Consider the following 23421-nt stretch of genomic DNA (forward strand, 5'->3'; position numbering starts at 1 on the left):
GATTTAGCCTGTGGCTCTCTGAAAGGCACAATTTGCAAGGGAAAGCTAATAAACTGCTTTAGTGGCTTGAAGAATTGGTGATTTTCTCTCAATTGTTTCCCACAGTCGCTGTTTGTTTTGTTTATTACGGGATTCTGTTTGGAAGACAATAGTGTGTAAGGGTTACATCTGGTGTGTTCAAAAACTAGTGGCAAAAAATGCTGAGGTGGCCTGGGGTGAAGTGCACTCTGAGAGCAGGCTTGGGATAACAAATGGCCTTTGCATTAGGGCCCTGTCATATGGAATCACTTACAGAGGTGTGTTGTCAAGGCAGAAGAGGTGAAAGAAGGGTGGCCACAGGGACTGGAATTTTTTATTCCCCCTCCTTGTTTTTTCGACCTTCGTTTTTCTTTTTTTTTTTCTTTTTTTTTTTTTTTTTTTAAGTCATTTAGTGACCTGAGGTGAAATGGACGGGAATTGACAGCACACATGCTGCTGCTGGCAGCAGAGTCACTGCAGTTGCTCCTTGGACATGAAAGGAGGGGGGAAAAAAAGATGAAAGAAACCCAGTTGTTCTCTAAATACAACACATGCAAAGATGATATGTTTGCTTTAGTTGAAAACAACCCCTTTTTCCTGTAAAAATTACTTTCCCCTCCCCACTGCAGTTCAGGAAACAGGAGAGATGATTTTTTGTCTCTCCCTCTCCTTCTCCTTGCTTGCACAAAGAAAACGTGGGTTGATACCATTTTTATTGTTCTGCTGGGGTGGGTTTCAGACCTTGCATTAGCATTTTGAATGTCTAATTGAATTCGGGGGCTGTGTTAATCATCATGTTTTGTTTAGGGGTGGTTGGTGAGAGGTGCCGCCAAACGATTGCTTTGGCTTGGGGTTAGCTTGGTGCTGCCACCCCACGAGAAAGAACCGAGAAGGGGGAGGGAGCCAGCGAAAGGCGAGTTTGACTGAGTGATGTCTGGAGGGCTAACTCGTGTGTCTCTTTGGTGATGTGTGCTGCTGTACTGAAATCCACCCCTCTGCTGGAGCTAAGGCAAGAGTTGGAGGCATCTGATGCTGCCGTTTCCAGGGTGAAATTTCTAAGGCTGCTAGCTAAAAACAACAACCAAAAAAATCCCAAGTCCTCAGCAAAAATAGCAGTCAGAACAGAAGATCCGGCATCTCCCGGTCCAACTGGCATAACCCAGACAGACGTTTGAGAACCACATGCTTTTAACCTAGCCACACACGAAAGGGGGGGGGGGGGGGGGGGGGGATGGGGAGTGGAGAAAGAAAGGGACCAAAAAAGACACCGCAACTACAGAACATCACATTTCTCACAAAAGGCCAGAAACAGAGCCGGTAGGGGAAAAAAAAAAAAAAAAAAAAAAAAAAAAAGAGAGAGAGAGAGAGAGAGAAGGAAACAAAGCCTCCCCCTCTTCCCCCGATGAGTTTTTCGCAGTGCTCTGGTGAGGCTCGGAGGTGGCTGGCAGCGCAGGGGGCGGCTGCTGCCGCGGCTGGCGGCGCTCCGCGCAGCAGCGCCCGCACGCTCAGCACCGCCGCCCGGACAGCTCCGCTCCGCTCCGCTCTGCCCGGCCCTGCCCTGCCCGGCCCTGCCCTGCCCTGCCCTGCCCTGCCCTGCTCTGCTCTGCTCTGCTCTGCCCTGCCCTGCCCTGCTCTGCCCGACCCGGCCCGGCCCGGCTCGGCCCGGCTCCACAACAAGTCTCCGCCGCTGTCCCGGCACTCGGGGCGCGCTCCTGGCCGTCCCGCTGCATTGTCTCCTCACGGAACCGGCCGTCAGGCGTAATTACCCCCATTTCCCCCACCCCCTCCTCTCTCTCTCCTTTGCAGGAACGACTCTTTGGGAACCTGGTCCACCCAGGGATGTAAAACTGTGCTTACTGATGCATCCCATACGAAATGCTTATGTGATCGTCTCTCCACCTTCGCCATTTTGGCTCAGCAACCTAGAGAAATAGTAAGTAACAAAGAGGGGGGGGGAAATCCAGTTTTAATGCAAAAGGGAATGCGGGGGGGACTGCGGGGGGAGGGGGGAGCTGCTCCAGCTTTCCTCTCAGGTATATTGCAGACGTTGCATTGAGGAATTGTTTAATATCGCAGGTAGTCAAATGTTAGTCTCCTGGTGTCTGTAGTGTCTGAGATAAATGAATTCCAGATTCTGTGAAACAACTAAACCCTAGTGAAATTTGCGTGCTCTCGAACTCTATAATTTTTTTAGAGAAAGGCTTGTAATTGTGGTGCAAATGTGTAGAAAACTTTTGTATTGAACGATTAAGGGAACGTACAGGTCTCTGTTATTGCTCTTGGTAGGAAAATCCTAGATACTGTAGTTAAACAGATTGCAGATCTGCATTAGACATTTTCAGCACAGATTTTCTATGTAGTCTGTTGATATGATGTAAGAAAAATAATGAAGTTTTCATGAGAAAGAGGGGACATTAAGTGTATGAGCAGACACTCCCAATATTATTGAATGTAAAAATAGCTGAAAAGCAAATATTTGTGAAGTTATCCTGCTAAAGCATGATTTCATTTTCCTGGTTTTGGAAACGTACGAACAGATTCTTTTTAATACCAAAGTAAGTCCATTTGGGAAAAAAGTACTTGAAATAAAATACTACTTTCTGCCTGAGACCTGGCCTAAAAGTACATCTGTCTTATATCCTATTTGGGTGACAGAAGATATCTTGATAAATATAATTTGCAATACATCCCTGAAGCTTAAAAATCATTTAGGTAAATCAGGTAAAATATCCTTTAAAACTTTTAGATCTAATTTTTTTCCATATTTATTAGAAAAATCAATGTCTATTTCAGAACATGAGCATATATATATATATACATATATATATATGGAGGAAAAGACTGACCTGATATCTGAGGATAATAGTTTCCCTTATGGCAGGGAAAGCTAGTTGGTTTTCAAGGTCATTCATTTATTTTCATTTTTTGTTCATACACAGAGTAAAAATGAAGTAATTCTAAATTTGTAGCTTTTTAAATGAAGGCCTACGATACTGTTGCCATAGATATCCTGCCATTCCTTCTAGGCAGTCATAGGCCCAAGGAAATTAAGCATGTGAGAATAGTGGATTGAACTCAAAGTTATTAAAAGTCAGAAAGTTTGGTCATTCTGAAACAAGCACGGATCAAATTATGTGACAAATTACTGGATGATCTTCGATATATTAGAGTGAAACCAAGCTTTATGTTTAATGCAGAATTCTACATATTGCTACTTTTGAAGAGAAGTATATATTGTAATTGATGTTAACTGGAGAGTCACTCAAACTTGTGCTAACATCATAGTCTCCTGTTACACTGTAATATTGCTAGTTTATTTTTCAAAGTATCATGCAGGTATTACAGGGCATTTTAAAGCTCAGTGGCCTCTGAGGAATATATTAAGCAGATCTCAGAGTTATTTAGGGATCAGTTTTGGAATTAAGTTGATTTCTTCTTCATAACCAGTATTACTGAAACTATCTGTGGTAGTTTGCCTTTTATTTTGCTCTTTTTGCTATTTTTTTTCATGTGACTTACTGGTTTAGTAATTGCTGGAGGATGTTTTTTCTTCATGGTTGCCTGTTGTAACTTACAGATCATGGAATCATCTGGTACACCCTCAGTGACCTTAATAGTAGGCAGTGGTCTTTCCTGCTTGGCCTTGATCACTCTAGCAGTTGTCTATGCAGCGTTATGGAGGTATGTTATGGCTTGAGAAAGCTAAATGTAAATACATTGTTATATTTATTTGAATTGCAGTTTTTAAGAGTGCATTAGAGCCCACATTTGTTGTTTAGAACGTGAGGGGGGAAAAAAAGAGGAAAATGTAGTGCATGCTTTGATGCATTTGTTGATGTGATTGATCAGTTTTACTGTTTTGGCCTTCTGATGATAGTATTGCCCACTCTTTCTCCACTTCAGTGGAAATGGTATTGCTGTTTTGGTGGGGTGGGTATTCATAGTGCTAAATGCAGGATTCTGATATATGATATATTTCATGTGAGCCTTCTGGCCTATACCTTTAACTGCTTTTCTCCCATTTACATTTTTAAACAAAATTTATAAATAAAATAATATTGAAGTGGCGCATTTAGGGAGGTTCAGGCAACTGATTTTGAGTTTGTTCACATTGGTTATAAGTTTGAATAAAGACCACAAAATTAAATGGTCTTAAATAGTGTGGTGGTACATTCTGGTGATAGATTTTCTTTCCGTCCTGAGTTTACTATATTAAAATATTATATTGACTTAAAAGTGCAATAAATCCTTATGGAATAAATTAATCTGAGAAGTGAGAAATAGCATAATGCCTTAGTGCAGAAGAAACAGAAAAGTAAGATGAGAAGCCATGCAAAATAATAAGTATTTTTAAAAAGTGAACATGGATTCTCATTTAACTTTTTTCAAAAATTAAATTAAAATTGGTTCTTATGAAAGCAATAAGAAACAAGGGGATGAAGCAATAAATCCTAAAGTAATACAAAATTAACCAATAGAGTTTTGCTTTTAAGAGCACCTTGATAATTTTACACCCATATCTCTATCACTCTTATGTACCACAAAGACTCAGGATTAGAAATATATATAATTATTAAGAATATCTAGTTACATAAGTTAGGATAAAAGACTATAAAAATTATCAATTCTTGTCTGTCAAAACTAAGAATGAGAGTATTTCAGGATATAATTCCACCTGAAGAATTATGGAGTTATTTTTGCAGTCCTGATATATTTAGCACTTGGATAGAAGTGCTGTCATGCTCAGTGGAACTGGTCTACTCCATTATTTAAATTAGATACAAGGAAGAAATTCTTTACTGTGAGGGTAGTGAAGCATTGGAACAGGTTGCCCACAGAAGTTGTGGATGGCCCATTCCTGGAAGTCTTCAAAGCCAGTTTGGATGGGATTTTGAGCAGCCTGGCCGTGTGTCCCAGCCCATGGCAGGGGGTTGTAAATAGATGATTTTAAGTTCCCTTCCAACCCAAGTGGTTTTATGATGCTGTGAACTTCTAAGTGGAGGTGAAATGTTATGTGTTATGGCTTAAGTCAATGCTGTGAGCTTCTGTTGGTGTACTTACTCAACCACTTTGTAATCCTTTCTAATCCATGGGCACTCAGTGATGGGAACTGGCCCAGGTGAATCAATAATGAACAAGCTAAGAAGTAGCAGTGTGCTCTCGGTGTGAACAAAGGCACTAGACTTCTTGTGTTTGTTTGCAAATGCATAAAACTGCCCTCGAGAATGTTGCTTTATTTTAAGGAAGAATGTGGATTGTGGTATTAAGGTTGTTCTCTCTAACTAAAAAAAATGTAATGCTGTATCTCTTGATATGCAAGCAAAAAGGGCTATAATTAATTTAATGCCCAAAGCTCAGCATTTCTTGTGGGTTCAACAGCCTTTTTTATTACTTCCTCAGAGTCAGCTATGGGTGTACATCTCAGGAGGAGACAGCAGTACTAACTTAACTCCAGTGAAAAGCATATAGTACAGATCATAGAATATATAAAGATATGGCATGGTCTTCAGAGGAACAGAGCACCCTTGCATTTCATTTATTTTAGTAGTCAACATTTACTGTTAACAGCTCTAAAAATCAGGTCAGAGAGGTACTTCACTTGCAACCATAATCATTCTCTTTCTGTCCTGTAGCGTAGAAAGGGCTATATACAGAAAAATTAGAACACTTCCATCTTGAAAGCAAATATGTGATAAGATTTTTTTACTCTTTCATCTTAAATATATTTGTAAAATGAATGTGATAAGTTTGTTTGCAAGGGTGCCTGTGATGTTCACTGCTATAATTTAGTCTTTCTGTACACATTTGGATATTTTTTGGCATTCAGTCTTATGAAGGTATTACAGTACAATTGGAGCATCAAAATTAGTATTATCCTATCCCAGTAATGTGTTTCAAAATTCACTGCCATAGTATCATCCCCAGCCTGCATCTTACTTAGGCATCTTGGATCAAATATTTTGTTTATGTAAATCACCATTTTTTTTTCTGAAGTTAGTATTTATGAGTGGTCTGTGCCAGCTGTGGATATTCCCAGGGACAAGCAGAGAGCTTAAGAAGTTCCTGACATGAATTCATGTAAGCCCATTATTATCAGTGTGGTGCTAGAACCATGTTGCCAGCAATTTTCAAACGAATAATTGGTAGATTATTTTTAAAACACATCAAAATGCTAAGAGGAAATTGTGGAATATCTATTAAAATATCGTAGTTTTCATGTTTGTATTGTTATGGCTCTCTAATACTCTGAGCACATGAAAGGGAACACCTCTCTTTCAGAGTATCGCCAATATTTAATGCAAGAACTAAATCAAAGCTTTTTGTGACTTACTAGTTGTTTTCCTTTTAGAAAATTTGTACCTTTTCTTTTTTTTTTTTTACAGGTACATCAGATCTGAGAGGTCCATAATTCTAATCAATTTCTGCCTGTCAATTATCTCATCAAATATCCTTATCCTGGTTGGACAAACTCAGACACATAACAAGGTATGAGATGGATTGTATTAAATTTTCCTTTAAAGATTAATATCATTGTTTAATTTGTTTTTAGCTTAAAATAATTACATCCATTTAGTCCTATACTCATAGGATTTGGTGGTTTTGGTAAAATATTAAGAGACCAGGGAAAATATTTACTATCTTGCATAGTCTTTCTTTCCCTTCCAAAAATCCCTTTTGGTATTGTTCCCTCTAGATAAGCTGTGTTCTCTGTGGTAGACTTGTGTGTTTTATAACTAAATTTCAAAGCAAAAAAGTTCAAAGGCACAACATCAAAAGCACAAATTCTGGTTCATTATAATAGTTGTAATAGGATTGCGCTACAGTGTTTTTGTCTTTTTATTAACACACTAGTACTCGAAAGGCAAGGAGAAATTGCTTAGAAGTTGGAGTACGATTCTTGAAAATGTGCAGAAGCAGACATCATAACAAGCCATAGAACTGTTAGATCTCTGACTGATGTAGCTATAAGAAAGTAATAACCCTGCATACCTTACTTGGTGATGTATTGCTGATTTATTAATAATATGTTCTCTGAACATCATTGTCATTTGTGCCTCTCCTGTAGAACAGCAGGCTTGCCAGTGTTTTGAGGAATCACCCAGTGCATGGTGGTGCTAGGCAGCTTTCACAAGTGGCAATAAGTGGTTGCTTAAAATCAACCATATCTACAGGATTGCTTGGAACAGAAAATAGTGTGTAGTTAGTTAACTGGGCAATATGTAATAGAATGCTGTGAAGTTTTGGAGTAAGCAAGTGCTTGTAAAGTAGGTCTTTTTCCAACTGTGTTAAACTACTTAGTGCACTGCTCATCTTATTTATTTTTTAATACCAAATGAAACAATGTTCGTCATCTGCTGCAGGAACTGATGTTTCTACGACACACCTGTAATTAATCATTACTTCTTTTCAAATAAGTGCTTAGCAGTTTAGCTGCCAGAATTCTCATAAATTCAACATAAGTTACATAGCTGTACTTTGTAAAACATATCCAAACCAAACACAGTCATTTCCAGCACATATGGTAACAAAATTATTGAAGTCAAGCTATTAACATGCTTTTAAAGTTTTGAAAGTTTTGAAATAAACAAAATATGGATTTTCAGAAGAAACCCATGTAACTCTCACAGATTTTATTCAGGAGGAAAAAAAAAAGCAATGTGCTAACAACTTCAGAATTCCATAGTACAGAATGAATCCCCACTAGAATTTCAGCATTAACATACCTAGTCGTATATACTATTTTATTATGCATTTCAATAATAGATACGGTTCAGTAGCTGCAAGTTCCTGTGTACACTGCCACTGTAGAATCATATTTTGAGGGCTTCAGAACAACTGTATTGGATAACACATTTCCTAGGTATCCTGGTAATCTTTCTCTGATACTTGACTCAGGGAACTCTGAACTAAACACGCCCTTAATCCAGTTCCTTTCTATTAATTCTTATTATTAATCTTAATTTCTTTGAGCTCACTCACTTCTTCCTGAAACTTCTCAAACTAGAGGTATTACACTTACATATTTCTGAGACCAACAGATCCAAAAATGCAGATATCAAAGGAAAGAATTGGCAGAAAAAAAAACACATTGCAAAGTTTATATTTTTAATATGCAATATGAAAAATTACTGTAAAATAATACTTTTTGCTACACTTGTCTTATTTTTGAGTCCACATCTTGCTTTTGATACATCTGCCAACCAGGAACTTCTAGCCAGGGAGCCCCTCTGATGGATCAAAGGCAAAATACATTTGTCTAGCTAGGTATCCCTCATTACAAACAAAAACTATTTTTATCACAATGTCAACTGTTATATGAGTATATTGCTGCTCCAAGAGGCTGGCCTGGGAATGCACCATCCACAAAAAATGGCCAGCTAGCACCACTGTTTAGTGAAAATTTCTTCAAATAAAAGCAATCATATTTGGGTATGACTTCACTGTGTTTGTATCAGATGTATTTGAATTCAAGTTCTGATTTTCTTTTTTTTTTTTTTTTTTTTCATTTTCAAGATTGTATATGATCCCCAGAATCCAGTGTTGACTTTTAGTCCTTACATCTACATTGCAATACTGGCAACTGTAGGAAAAAATGTTTTCATTTTGCTGAGCTGGAAAATTGAATCCATAAATGAAAACTCTAGACAGAAATCAGGATCTGACCTGTGATTTGAGATTAAAAATACTTTAGATTTGTTTCTGAGATTGTATTATTTACTGGAAGTGAAACCATGTGAGTTTTTGGTGTTTGAAAATTTTGGGAGAAATCTTGGAAATGTTATATTTAGACAATATAGTATTCAAGTCAACAAAAATTATTTGAATAAAGGCTGAAGTAGTATTTTATGGCAAGAAGATGAGCTCTTTTTTTTTTGTAATGTATTGGAGAACATTTGAGAAACATAATATGCTAAGTTTGAGTTTGTTTACTCTATTCCATTCTTGTTCTTCTATTTATGCTATTCTTATATTATTGGAGCACATCCACACGATGATGTTAATATTCATAGTGCTGAAGCATATGCCCTTTTTCTGTGCTTTAATTTTGCTGTGAATTTAAATTGTCTGTAGCTCCATATTTGTGCATATTTCCTTTTTGAGTAGGTCCTCGTAAATGTCATCAGAGCTGCATTCCAGTTTAAAGTTGAACAGTATGTAAATTAAGCATACCAAAGAGGTATTGATAGCAAGCAGCATCTTGTTGATTTGTTTGCAGTTTGTGGTCTCCTTTATCTGTATTAAAAACTTTACAAACTACTTTTATCAACTTCAGTGCTGTTCAATCTCCAAGAAATTTCTGCGGCTTGTTTTAGTGACATCTATGACACAGAAAAAAATACTGAGTGTCTTGGTCTAGATAAGTGCAGGGTTTTTGTTATTTTCTTTCTGGTTTAAAAAAAATTGTAGATATTCTAGAATGTTAGGTTTAGGTCTACTCTTTGAAAGCTGAGTATATCACTGATGTTTTCACAAAAGCTTCTTTTAATGAAAGCTAAGTGAGTTTGAGAATTGCATTCTCTTTGGTTCAACTAAGTTCTGTCCTTTTTCAGTAAAAAAGATCACCTCCCATTGGCAGAAATGGACAAAATATTTACTGAGGACATTTAGAAGGAATTTATATTCTTTTGAACTACAAAATATTTTCCGTTTCTCATCTTGCTTGTTTAAAAGTGATTTTTTTTTTGTCCAGTTTAAGTAACCTGAGTAGTAACTTAAGTAATGAACAGTAGAATGGAGGTCTAAGTCATGGGTCATTTCAGTTTGTTTTAGAGTACTTCATGAGGGAAGTTGTGGAGGGGAGTAGGGTTTCTCTTGTAAGGTTTGGATTGGGATAGCAAAAAGCCTTTTGCCAACAGAAAAGCTTTGCTCCTTTGTTTCTTCATAGCAAAACTTGTTGGGCATTGTGTTGAAGGACACGGCTGAGAAATGTTCTGGTTTTTTATTATGTTTCCCTAAACCTTTGAAACTTTATTGAAAGCTTTCTTCATGTTTCAGACTGTGTAAAAGATTTCTGTTCTGTCAGATCCTGGTTTGAAATACAGGTCGCTGAAGGCTGAAATTACAAAAATATTATGAAATTAATTATGTATCTTGTTTAAATGTGTTATATTGTGCATGAGAAGAATATTAATTTACTTTAGTATTTCTTTATGTCTCATTTTCTTTGCACTATTAAATGTTAATCACATAATCATAGTTAAACTTGACAATATACAGTTGCTACACTTTAATAACTGAATTTAGTTTTAACTCTGAAATTAACTCTCCTGAATTAAGGAAGGGTAAAACTTTTCATTTATAACCTAATTGCTCAAATATCTGTTATTTCACAAAACCTATGAGATGCCACTAACATCTACAAAAGCATTACTTTATATATTACATTTACTTCAAAGTAAAAATATTTACTTTGAAGAGATTGACAGGTATTTTAATGAAATATCTACCAGTGTTTTGTAGCTTTCACTATATCATAACTCTTGCTATATTATGTTTCCTAATGTTCTTCTTGCCATCAAGAAAAATGGTTGTATTTCTTCTATATGTGGGCCTTTAACATTTAAGCTATAAACTTTTACTATGGTTCTGCTCTCATTTAATGAATAGATTCTCTACCTCCCATAAGTTATTGATTAATATTATGAGGGTTTTTAAAATAAATTCTCTTTCCTTTTATATACATTCAGAAAATATCCTGGTTTGTTCACAACGTTGCCTGAAAAAAACACATTTGCTTTTTGATAGAAACAATTCCTGTATATCTGTTTTCCTGTGAAGTAAGCAATTTGAAATAAACAATAGAATTCCTTATATATATGGGAAAAAAAACCCAATTATTTTCAATATAATCTGATATTGGCTATAATTAAGGGTTCGTTGCTGTTGTTTGTGTCACTTGTGAGAAAGAGTCATATTTTAAAATATTTTTAAAATATATTTTAAAAAATGCAGTAAGACTCAATGCATTTTCTTAGCCATAGTCAGGTTTCTGTGTGCCTAATGGTAAAAGAACAGGGAAGATCTTAATGCAAGATTTAGTAACCCTGATATTCTGTGTCATTCATGTTTAATTGCAATATCCAGTTTATCATGCTTACTGTTGTATTGTGTAATTAATCTCTTAGACCATACCTTAAAGGATATGAAAAAGGCCTATCCTGATCACCATAACATAAACTGTCAGTAGCCTGGCATTGTGAAAAAACAAAACCCCATAAAAATGTGTAGATAATTTTCACTAAATAGACTGACTGGACAGAAATAACCCACTTCTAGCATTTTTTTTTTAATTATAGTAGAGGTGTTAGGTTGAAAGAAATAAGTAGAAGTGGAAGGAAGCTGAGAATCCAAGCATCCCATTCCCATAGCACTCTGAAGTAGCTGACTGCAAAGCGAGAGCTGCCTCAGGTTTTGAGAGACGGTGGGTGGTGGGATCCCCTGAGAAACCTGCAAATGTTCAGGTGATACTAATGCTGCCTCTGACCACGTGGCTCTTGCCCCATATCTGCCACTGACTTACAGATGCAGGCTTTATGGCAGTATATCTCCTAGGAAACAGCGGGGGAGACCTCAGAGCAGATGGAATGAGCAGAGAAATGATGCTAACACAGCATTAAGGTTGTGTTAGAAAATCAATGAGGAAGTAGGAAATTCAGTATGTCAAGCAGCAGCACTCCATATTTCAACCCTTTTTGTAGAACTTCAAGGGAATACCCTCAATTTAAGAAGCCTGAAGCCCAATAAAACATACCCTTTAATTTTTGTCAGTATCTGACTTCCAAATTAACACCCACTCTGCTGATTGTCATCTCTTTTTTTGTTTGTTGTTTTGGGGTTTGTTTGTTTGTTTGTTTGTTTGTTTGTTTTTGCGTAACAGCTTTTTGAACAGCTGACCCAGAGAGTCTCTGGTATGGGTCATCCATCCCAGAAACACACCAGTAAATAGCTCAGGAGTCAGAGTGCACTGCACCACACACATCTGTCTGCTATGTGTTTTGAAACTCAGAAACAACCAAAGGGAGAAAAGTCAATTTAGCTGAATAACTATTACAGCAGTGGGGCTGCTTAAGCAACACTTTCACCATGCCGAATTCTGACAAAACCTGTTAACATCAGCTGAATTAACTACCTGCTTTTAGATTCTCAAGAGAACCCCTGGGAGCAGATCTTTCTTATCCAAGATCACTAAACATTGTCATTCCTGTTACTGTTACCTGCCTCAGAGGAGAAGGTAACACTCTTCTCGAAAGTGCCTATCAGACTGTTTCTCAAAATACATCAAATTTATCATTCAGTTTGCTATATCTAAACAAAACAGACATTTTGATTGTAAACAGGTTATAGGGAAGAAATTGGTTAGATTTCAGGAGCATGTATTCTATGTCTCCTATCGCCAGAACCTTTTAAAAAGCTCTTTGAACGATTTTGGAATCCTAGAATTGTTCGGATTGGAAAATGTATCCAACCTCATTCTCAAGGCAGGGCCAGCTGTTAGGTCAAAACTGGTTGCTCAGGACTTTATATAATAGTAAAGTATATAATTATATAATTGAAAACCTCCAGGCATGGAAACAGCGCATCTTCCGTAGAAAACTTGATCCACATCTTGACTGTCCTCTTGGTCAAAATGTGTTTCCATTTATCTGGTATGGACCTCTTCTTGTTTCTTTATGGTCATTGTCATCCCACTACACATCACTGTGAAGAACCTGGCTTCTTGCCAATGACCCTTCTCTAGGCACTGACAGGTTGCTCCGAGGTGCTGTGAGCTCACACTTCCTGAGGTAGCTCTCTGCTGTCCTACTCTCACCAGAGTTGTGCTGTTTTTCCTCCTTGATCTTCACAACCTGTTTAGAGTATTTTTTTATCTTCTGGAGTTCATCCCCGCAGCTCTAAGGAAAATGGCTCATTCTCTAACAAACACCTTTCTGAATTATTTCAGACAATCCGTTGATGACTCAAGCAGCTATTTTTGGGCTTCACACCTTTTTCACACCTCTCTTTTGCCTATTTTTTGAATTTCAATAGGAATAGAAAAGCAGTCAATGGGAAATAGAACAATCTATAAACAGTTAAATGTTCATGTGTTCCACTTACATGATCTTACTTTTAAGAAAGAGGAAAAAATAAACAATTCTAAGCAATAGTAAAAATTATTTTAAAATGGGGTTACCATGGCAATTAACATCACAAGACTAAAGGGTTTAAGTAAGAACAATAACAACAGCAACATCAAAACCAAGTTGGTTACTTTCATTCTAATACAAAAGTTGAATTTCCAATGAATTTGCATATGTGAATTACCCATTCTAAGAATCTAGGCATTGAAACCCTTTGTCACATAAACCTAAACAGATAAAGAAGGACAGTAAGATTCTTTTTAATAGATATCTGATAAAATAATGCATCAAAATTCACAGCTCTGAGATAAATGGTATGTAAATCTTCTTCCCAACAACAATAATAATTACATCATTACTCTTTCTGTATAACAGAATGAAACAGTAGCAAACAAAATAACTTTTAAAGGACTATCATTTAACAAACAATAGCGCAAATTTGCAAAAAATTGTCTACCTATTGTACTGATTTTTATATAAACATCACTACAACTCCCTGTTGAGTCTGCATATTTTTAGGAACATATGGTATGCTTTAACCTTGACATGCACTATGAAGTTCTCTTACACAGTTTTGCATTTTTTTTCCTTTTATTCTCCTAGATCACAGTTTTTAGTCCCTATATCTTGCAATCATGCCAATGACAGCATTTTATCAGAAAATTATTATTGGATTGATCTGATTCTCTGACTGGTGTGATCAGAGTTTCATTCTCATTTTCACTTTTTATCTTTTCTTCAAGGTGGTGTTAATTGAAATTTCATGGGAAGTGGGACAAGCAGTAAGCAAATCTGTTCTAGACCAGATCTAAACTAAGGTGGAAAGACAAGTATGATCACACAAATTCTGACCTTTCCTGCTTTTTCTTTCTGAGAAAGAAATTGTGGTCATTGTGTGCCCTAGTCAATGAAGTCAGCATTCAGCAAGTGTGATCTGAGCATATTTATGACATGAGAAATACCAATTCTGGTAAACTCTCTGGATCTCAGCAGGGTTTTGTCATGAGAAGGATGCTCAGCATGTCAAATAAAGGGACTCCTAGGTATGACCAGGGACCCAAACTTATGTATCTAGAGATCCTCTTGGTGCTAATGTAAAAGGCATGTAATGCTTCTAATTTTAGACTGCTGCTGAAACATGACCTTTTTATACTTGTTTTCATGGACATACATGCTTATTTTGTTGAATCTCAGTGAGTCATACCACAGACATTAAGCCTGGTACTGACAAATTTGACAGTAAATGTGCTCTGGTATTTTTCTCTTCTAATGGTTTTGTCAAAATTCATATCTAACTGACATTGTGGATGAATAAGTAGGTATTTTGTAGAATTTAATAGAAAATTATGCTCAGAATAATTGTTGAAAGGAAACTATAAAGGTAGATCTACAAAGCATGCATTTGGCTATAATCGTGGACATTTTTAATGAATGTAATTGTGAGATTTCCAGAACCCTGCAGGGAAGTGTACATGTTTGTAATAAAAAGGCCTCAAGCTGTTAAAACTGATAGAATTCCTGTAATGTCAAGAAAGTTCAGTATGCACTAGACTTTTGGTTTTAAAAACAGGATGGAAAACGTGCTAGTATCTCTCTCTCCTGAAGAAAATTGAAATATATCTGGCACAAGGAGTCCAGCAGTTGGAAGGAAGTATGAATAAGGTTGGCACAAAATGTTGTTCCATTAGTAAGTGATTACATATCTGTCTCTAATTAGTAGCATGGCATATAATTTGTGCTCTAGTTTTTCCAGTTAATGAAAAATTGTATTTTCAGCCTATCACATATTTGCTAAATAATTTCCTTAAGATGGAAATCTAAATGGATGTATTATTCTTTAAATACCACTTAAAGTTAGGTGTAAGATTAGAAAGAGAATGGCTCCCTTAACAAGCTTAGCTGAGCTATACAGGAAAACAAAACTTCATGTGTCAGAACGTACAGCTACCGAAATCTGGGTTTTAAAAAGATGGGATTAATTGTAAAGCTGTTGTTATTTGCATTTAGATTTTACACTTCTTATATTTAAGAGGGCTTTTAAGTCTCTGTCTTTTACTGTATATCCTCTTATGTCAAGTCAATCATAATTCATGCTTGAGTGTTAGCAATTTAATTATTGCTGTAAAACCTTAATTTTGATGCTGCTTATCTTTCAAAGTGAATACAGAATAGTAATAACATTTTACTGAACTGAATGATCTGACAAAGCATTGCAGTTATACTACAGTGGAAGAAAAATGGTTTTGCTAGGAATAATTGTTACATCTAGGTATCAAGACAGCATTAATGATGGACAAGAACTGTTGTTAGACTCATTTTACCTCTTGTAGTTATTCAGAAATTACTGCTGATGAAATCACTGCAGAAACAAATATGTAAGACTTAAACCTGATCAAGTGGTTGCTTCCATTCACTTCTAAAGGATTCTTCTTTTTGGAAAGAAGATTCAGCAATAATACCTAACACTAGTAAAAACATATTGTAGAGAGATTTTTAAGAGTTAATGAGAAGACTCAATCATAGCCCATGAATACCTAAATAATGCATCTGTCCTTGTTAAACATTAGGCATGAAAAAAATCAAACATATCTTTTTAAAAGTAGGAATTTCTTTGCCAATTGCAAATAGGAAGTGTTCAAAACTTCGAGTTGTGGCGTTAATCCCAGTGCGCACATTTTTCCAGTAGCAAATGCAAAGCCTGAAATGAATCAGAACAAAGCCAAATTGTGTTGCCTTGCGGTTGCCATGGCTAGGAGCATGCACACAAGTTATTGATACAGCTCATATGACACTCGTTATGCCGTGATGACTTCATTATGTGTTGGAGCCTCTGGAGATCTCAGTTCATTGAAGTTTCAATATTTCAGTGGGTAGGTATGAGGAGCAAAGCAGAGCCAAAGAAACAAATCAAGTTGTTTGGGTTTTTTTTTTTTTTTTTTGTCAAAGGAGCAATTTATAGAAGTGCCATTTAAAATATGTGTGTACTACACTCAGTGCAACTAGACCTTGGTATCTGTCAGTGACACTCTCCTAGTGTTAAGCTCAGATGGGCTTTTCTAATCTCAGCTCTTGGTAGTTCTGTTGTCTGTATTTAAACCTGTCATCTTGTGTCATCTAGAACTGGTTTAGGTGACCTGAATTCATTTGTCTCCCTTAGAAACTAATGGGCAGAAATCTACTAGTGTGCTACAAAAGCTTCAACTTCTGGAAGGAATTTGTCTAAATAGGGTTGAAAACTAGGGAATAAAAAATGGATGATCATGAATGCACAAAACAAGTAGCCTTCCCTAGCTTCCTTCTCCAAATTTCTTGTAAGGCTCATATGTACAATACTCCACTGTGACAGTCTGGTTCTCTCACCATGGTCTGCTAGAGGTTTTTGTTTACTGTAGCTTCTAAAATATGAGAATAGATATATAATAAAACATTACCCAGACTGCTCTAAACCTGTAAGTACCAGTTGGTTTAGAGATGCTGCTTCATGTTCAGAGGATGGCACTGATTTTAGTTGTTGGCTCTGCAGACACAGCTATCTGATCTGTGCAGGTCATAGAACATCAGTAAGGGAATTCCCTGCAGCGGAACAGAGAGAATGCAAATAAATTTTCCAGAGGTAATTTGGCTATGTCGTGTCATCCAGAGAGTAATGGACATGGGTATAGCCTGCAAGATTTTGTAGGAGCCATCCCTACTAAAAATATAATTTAAAATATAACATTTTATACTTGCTAATTTTAGTTGCCAAGCTGGATCTGAGAGACATATAGCATTAATTATTAATTATTGTTGTTTTTGATAAAAATAAACCTACCATTAAGGCTCTGGGAGTATTTCCAACAGCAACAAATTTTCCATTTGATTTATTAATGGATAAAAACATTTTTCTTTTATTTTTCCCCTCTGGTCAGAACCTCAGCTTATTTCATACTTGCCCCTCCCATAGGAAAAAGCTTGAGTAAATGTATCAGCCTTGCGCTCTTTTCTCGATGTCAGCACAATGAGATCTGCCAGCTCTCCTGTACAGAGTGACGACCCCTTCAGCTATACTAAGACTGTTTTCTCTCCATTAATGAGGTTTTTGACTACAGAAATGTTGATTGGTACACAGAAACAGTGGATGTTATGAAGAATGCTGGATATGAAACTCTGACAGGTAAAAAGGAGCAAAAATGATGCTCCGTTTCTAGCCAGCAGTGAGGGTAGGGTCACCTACAGGAAAAAGCTGTAATAGAAGCAGTAGTGCTGTGAAGGGGACAAACTTTGCTCTTATTGATTACAGTCATACATGAGTGGAACCAAAGAATTAATTTATTTTTTTGCATTATCAGAGGCTTCCAACTGGTCTGGAAGTGTCACCTGCTGAGAACTCCACATGTAGAGCAGATTAGATTGATTAAATATTTAGGCCTCAGAAGCTGATATACCAGTGAACCACCTAGCAGAGAAGAAAGGTCACAACTTCTACTGTATAAACTTACACATGCAAATAACAGTATCGTGATAAAAGCCAACATTTCAGAATTCAGGAGCTTCTACACAGGCCTTTTCCACTATCAAATAAAGAAGAAATCTTACAAGACAACAGATTTACCTTCTGATCTTGTAGGATTTTTCTGCATTTCAGTTTCACTATTAAGCAATCTCGTGATGATGGTAAAGCACAGAAAACTCACTAGAAAGAGAAGCAGCATCCAACTACAGTATTCAAATCTCTAGTGCCTCTGGCCAGCTGGGCATTTCTTACAGAGGAGCCCACCATGTTCATGGAGACTATTGTAGGGTTTGTCTGTTGCTCCTGAAATCTGACAGAAAATACCTCTTTGGGTATTTACAAGTTAAAATTTAGGAATTAGAAGTTAGATGGCCACATGTGTGGTCACTGTGAGTGGAGTACATTTCTTACTTTCCCTAAGATACTCCCTGCTCTTAGATATTCTCTTATTTTAGTGCATGCCACATGGATAGCTCTGTGCCAGATAAAAATTCTTTTCCTCCCACTGAGGCACAATTTTTTTTCTGCAGACAGTCTGTTAGTACATATTGTTTTAGATGAGAACTTTTGCATCTCATATACATTACATTTTTAATAGAAGACTCAGTGAGACTTAGAGCCATGGGTTAATCATGTGTTTAGCCATGTGGTTAATAACTTAAAATAACTGAATGGATTTTATTTCCTTTAAAAGGCTACTAATGCATTCTTTAATAAGTCATAATTTGTATATAATAAAACAACTGGGCTCAGTCAATGATAATTTTGTTGCTTAGGAACAATCTGAAGTCACATGCACTCAAAACAATACATTTGCTTTCCGTCTGAAGCTGTATGGTAAACGTCTATGTTTCTTTGAGCTTCATGGGACATGCTGCATTTTGCTTAATATTTTTATGGTTATTTATCTTTCAAAATAACAAAACCTAAATTGGAAAAGAGCTCAAAGCATTTCAGAAAAATAATGTTTATATATGCTAATGACGTGTCATTGGGAAGAAAAATACTAGAAACTAAGATAATCGAGTTACTAGCAATACAGTTACTGTGTCTTTAATTGTATGCAGTGCCTTCCAGGCCATAGAGAGTTTGGGTGGAGAAGAGCTGACCAACCTGCTCAGTAGACAAGACAGCCACCCATTCCTCTCCTCTTGAGCACCAAGGAAAAATCCTCCTTGTGAAAACAGAGCTGTGGTGCTTCTGACTCTGCAGAGAAGGGAGTCGCAGTAAAATTGTTTTATTTTCTAGTTAGTTAGTTTCCTAGTTACTTTCCTAGTGTGAAAAATGCAGGTAACTGGTGAGCATGGTGGTGGTCCTACACTGACAACTGGACTTGACAGTCACAGAGGTCCAGCTGTAACAATTCTATTATTTTATGTTTATTGGGCAGGACTAAGTGTATATTGTCTTTCACTGGCTGTCAGAAAGGAGGAGAGAGAATTCTTCAGCCGAGCTGTCTCGGTAGAAGCCAAGTACCACTTTACACTGACCCTGCTCTGGAGCATGGTCCTAGTTTTAAAGGCTGCATTTTCCATTCTTATTGTCTCCTTGCAAGGAGTGTTCCTAGTGACTGGAGATTTCTCTTTCAGGCCTGCATATGGAAAAAATAATCTGTTTTCAAATCAAAGACTAAAAAAGAAAAAATATCATTGCACAGTCTCTGGTTTCATCAGTTGTTTATTTTTCTTTTTTTCCCCTTCACTTCTTATATATTCTTTCTTCATTAATTGCTTTCCTTGCTTTTATGATTAGTGATCTTAAGCTTTCGGTCTGGCTTTTCTGATCCATTCCATTGTTTCATGCCAGTTCTTGTCATTCAACATTATGATCAAAGCCAATATTTGGAAATTCATGGACTTCTACACAGGGCTTCTCCATTTTCAAATAGAAGGACAGCTTAGAGGGTACCAGCTTTATCTTCTGATCATATAGGTTTACTTCAGTATTTGTATTTTACAGGAAAAAAAAATTCTGATAGTAGAAAGGAACTGAAACTCATAAGAGAAGCAGCATCCAACTACAGTATTCAAGTCTTTAGTGGCTCTGGCCAGCTGGGTATGTTTTGTTTCCAGATAATTTCTTAAAGAGGAGCTCATCACATTCCTGGACTGTTGGAGGCTCCAACCTGGACACTGACAGAAGGAACTTCCTTAAGGATTTACATGTTAGAAGAAGGAAAGTTCTATCTCTCTGTTCTATTTCCACCCCCTTTTTCATTGTCTCTTTCATTTTCTAAATTAAGAGATCTTCCTATTCACTTTGTCCCTCTACATTTCTTGTCTACTTTTTCACTCAAGTGTCAATCTTTTCAAGAGATAATCTCTTTAGAGTAATCGCTATCCTCTTCTGTTGCCTTCAAATTATCAAATTCCCTTTCTCAGCGAGGATAAGTTGAACATTTCAAGCTCAGTTATAAATACTGAATGCAGTAGCTCTGCCTCATAGATAGAAAAATGAGAAATAAAGTGTGGTTATAAGATGTGATAGCTCAGTAAGACTCTTATGAGGTGCCAGTGGGACATATATTGTGTACAAGGAATTCTCCATTGCAGTGCTTCTCATAAGAAATCTTTTGTTCTTCTTTCTGTTATTGGGCTATAGTTTAAAAGGCTGTGAGGAGAAGAGATTATATTACTATATGTACTTAATATAGAATTATAGCATGCAATGATGTCATATATAGTATATTTTTCATATTGTGGAATCAGTTAAGGAGGCTTCCACTCAAAATCAAGTAGCCCTAGCTGGGGGTTATGTCCTAAGCCAGACAGCAATCTGATGCTTCACTGACACTCTTGCAGCCCCATGGCACACAGTAGGACTGAGAAACTGCCTCATGCACAGGAGCAAAGTAACCTAATGATGTAAGAGCCTGTTCTGAAGTCCCTTCAGGAAACCATCCATTCTGCCATGTGGGTGTCCTGTCCTGTGTGGCTTTATGTTATATGGGAAGTCACACTATATGGTATTTTTTTTTTTCTTTTGTAAGCTGACCGTCACTATGTCCCTTGCTGTACTTGTGTCTTCAAGTACTCTGTTATGTTCTAAAGTAGGCCAGGCATTCTTTACTTAATTTATGTCTAGTACTACCTTTTAAAAATCAAATATACTTTTACAAAATTGTGGGATTTTTTGTTTAATCTGTTAACAAAAGGAAACTTTTTAAAGAGACAAAACTTAACTCAGTAAATAAAGAGATTGTTCGTTAAACACCCACTTTCCAGGCTGATCATATAACCTTTTTTATCTCTGTCTTATTAGAGATTGAGGACATTAGATTGATGCTCAGAACATGATGTCACTTTCATGTTTCTCTGTTTAGTAAAATCTACCTTTTGAAATCAATGTTAAACTAGGGCTGGTTGAAGAATATTAAACAGGACTGGATGTTAACTTATTCCTACAGCCAGTAAAACCTTGCAAAATGGCAGGAAAAGTGTAACAGCAGAACTACTTGAAAACCATCACAATCACCACACATCAGTATGAATCACTAGGTAAAGTGAAAAACAGTGAAAATCAGTCCTGAAGTCTTATTCAACTCCTTTGCATTCCTTTCAAAATGCAAACAGGCCATAAAGCCTCTGCTGCCTGGTTAAGCAGTTAGTTTACAATTGCTTTATTTCAAGAGTTCAGCACAAAGTAGCTTGAATACACTAGAAAATATACCCTTCTTCATTTCTTCTAGATTCTTGTCAAAGAGTAATAGAATAGGTGCTGTTCTTTTAGTTTCTCTAATTCCAAATATGGGATTTATTCCCTCCCAGCTCTCATTTAGGGGTAGATTTTCCATATAGTGCTTTCTAAGCTGTACAATATCCCCAGATTATAATGGGGACTGTGTAGCATGAAATCCTGCAGAGCTTTGGAAATGATGGCTATTTATTCAGCAGTAGGTTGGAGCAAGAGTGGTTAAAGGCCTGGGAGTTTCACAAATATTGCTGGGACAGGATTAAGGTGTTCCAGATAGGACTCATCCAAGGAACAGCATTTTGTATTGACTATGCCTGCCAAAATAACAACATACATTACCTTTACTGTACTTTTACAAAATGTCATAAAAACCTCACTGTGACAGATCCAGCACAGAAGCAAAATTTAAATTTTCATTGTATTAACTTCTTTTCCTGTGTTATGCTCTTATTTGCAATACATATAGCAACCCCTTTTGTTTCTTAATACTTTTTAAGCCGTCTTTTCTAATGGGAGAGTGTCTATATTCTGAGTTACAATGAATCTGAAATTAAAAATCTAACCACTTGTATGAAGCTATAGTAGGCAGGATATTGAATCAACAGAATGTGATAGTCAATAGCACCTACAACTGAATCAGACTGTAATTCTGAAGTAAATTTTTGCCCCACCCAAGCTCTGGGACCTGTGCAAAAATTCCATTTTAAGATCGGTCTTTTGTTGCAATGATTGTGGAAGGGTAAAAAAAGCTAAAGTAACCATTGTCACCCAGCTATGTGAACCGATTAGTTTCTAAGTCATTGTTCCTGAACAGTAATTCGTGGTCCACATATTTAACACCCTATGAAAAGTCCTGTATGTTTCTTTCAAAAGAGTAAATATTCCATATTTCCATTATTTTTTTAAAAAAATAATTTCATCTTTGTTTTAGATTTTTAGAGAATATTCAGTGCAACTCTTGAAAATACACAATTACAGAGCAGTTTGGAATAAATTCTAAAAAACAAAAGCTCAGTTTAATCCCATGGAACATTTCTTTGTGCATGCATATGTGTGTACATGTGTGCCTGCGTACACTGATATGTGTAGGATTTTCCAAATAGGAATCCATCATATAATATTTTTTTTTAATACACAATTTCCTTTGCTTGTGTTGGAATCTACAAGTGTGTATGAGAGTAGAATATAATTCATTAGTGACTAGATCAAACAGGCACAGGATCCTGTCAAAATGCAGCATTGATGCATTTCTAATATGAGCAAATAATGAAAACAATGTGCCAGATACATGTAACCTATTCACAAAAATATCTGAACACAGGCATATGGGGAACCTACAATATAAGCTGTTGAATCAAAAGGTAATATGCTTTATTTTGCTTTTTTCTTTGTTTGAAGACATGTTTAAAACATATTAAAATGGCTATTTTCTTTTTAAATCAAAGCAAAATAATAAAGTTTAACGCAATATTCTAATGCATATGAATACATAATATCATTTATATTTTCCTTCAGTCTCATATGAGGTTAGTATCAACCGAAAAAAAAATTGAGTTAATAATATGCCTTCCTTAGTTCAAAAATATTTCGGAGTTCAAACTATTTAGATCTTTGATAAGGGTGACAGTGGCAGGTGAAGTTTTTACTCTAACAGCACACTGGGTATCTTTCTACATGTTTGACACCTGGTTTCTATAGATCACATGTTTTCCTGTATCACTGGTCTCACATTCATGGAATTCTAGTTTTTGTCAGAAGTATCAGCAATTTTTATGGCAGTAAGAAACTGTGAACATGTTACAGATCCATGGGCAAGCAGCTTGAATTGATCTTATTTTGCAGACTGATGCAGTTGCTTTTCAGTGATCTGAAAATCAAGTCATGTCTTATGTTAAGTAGTCATGACATTATATACAGATGAATTTATTACTCTTTCTATTAAGTTTTTCTGTGAGTAATCACAATACTGACAAGGCTGCCATATTCTCATTTTTAAGCAGCTAATGGGGCGGATTTGCCTAAAGGCTCCTAGGGGACAATGGGTGTTCCAGTCCTTTCACAAAAACAAGTGACAAGTTTGGCTCTCTTAAGTGACTG

At 36.5% G+C, this 23421-nt stretch overlaps 1 protein-coding gene across 1 annotated transcript in view; it reads left to right on the forward strand.

Moving 5' to 3' along the window:
• Positions 1–23421, forward strand: part of ADGRB3 (adhesion G protein-coupled receptor B3) — a 439895-nt gene that overhangs the window by 341475 nt on the left and 74999 nt on the right. The window contains exons 16-18 of the mRNA XM_062489771.1: positions 1825–1951; positions 3596–3699; positions 6402–6504. Of these exons, the coding sequence (XP_062345755.1) occupies positions 1825–1951; positions 3596–3699; positions 6402–6504 (334 nt within the window). The remainder of the gene's footprint in view (positions 1–1824; positions 1952–3595; positions 3700–6401; positions 6505–23421) is intronic.

Source organism: Cinclus cinclus, chromosome 3 (genome assembly GCF_963662255.1).
Source record: "Cinclus cinclus chromosome 3, bCinCin1.1, whole genome shotgun sequence".
Classification (NCBI taxonomy): domain Eukaryota; kingdom Metazoa; phylum Chordata; class Aves; order Passeriformes; family Cinclidae; genus Cinclus; species Cinclus cinclus.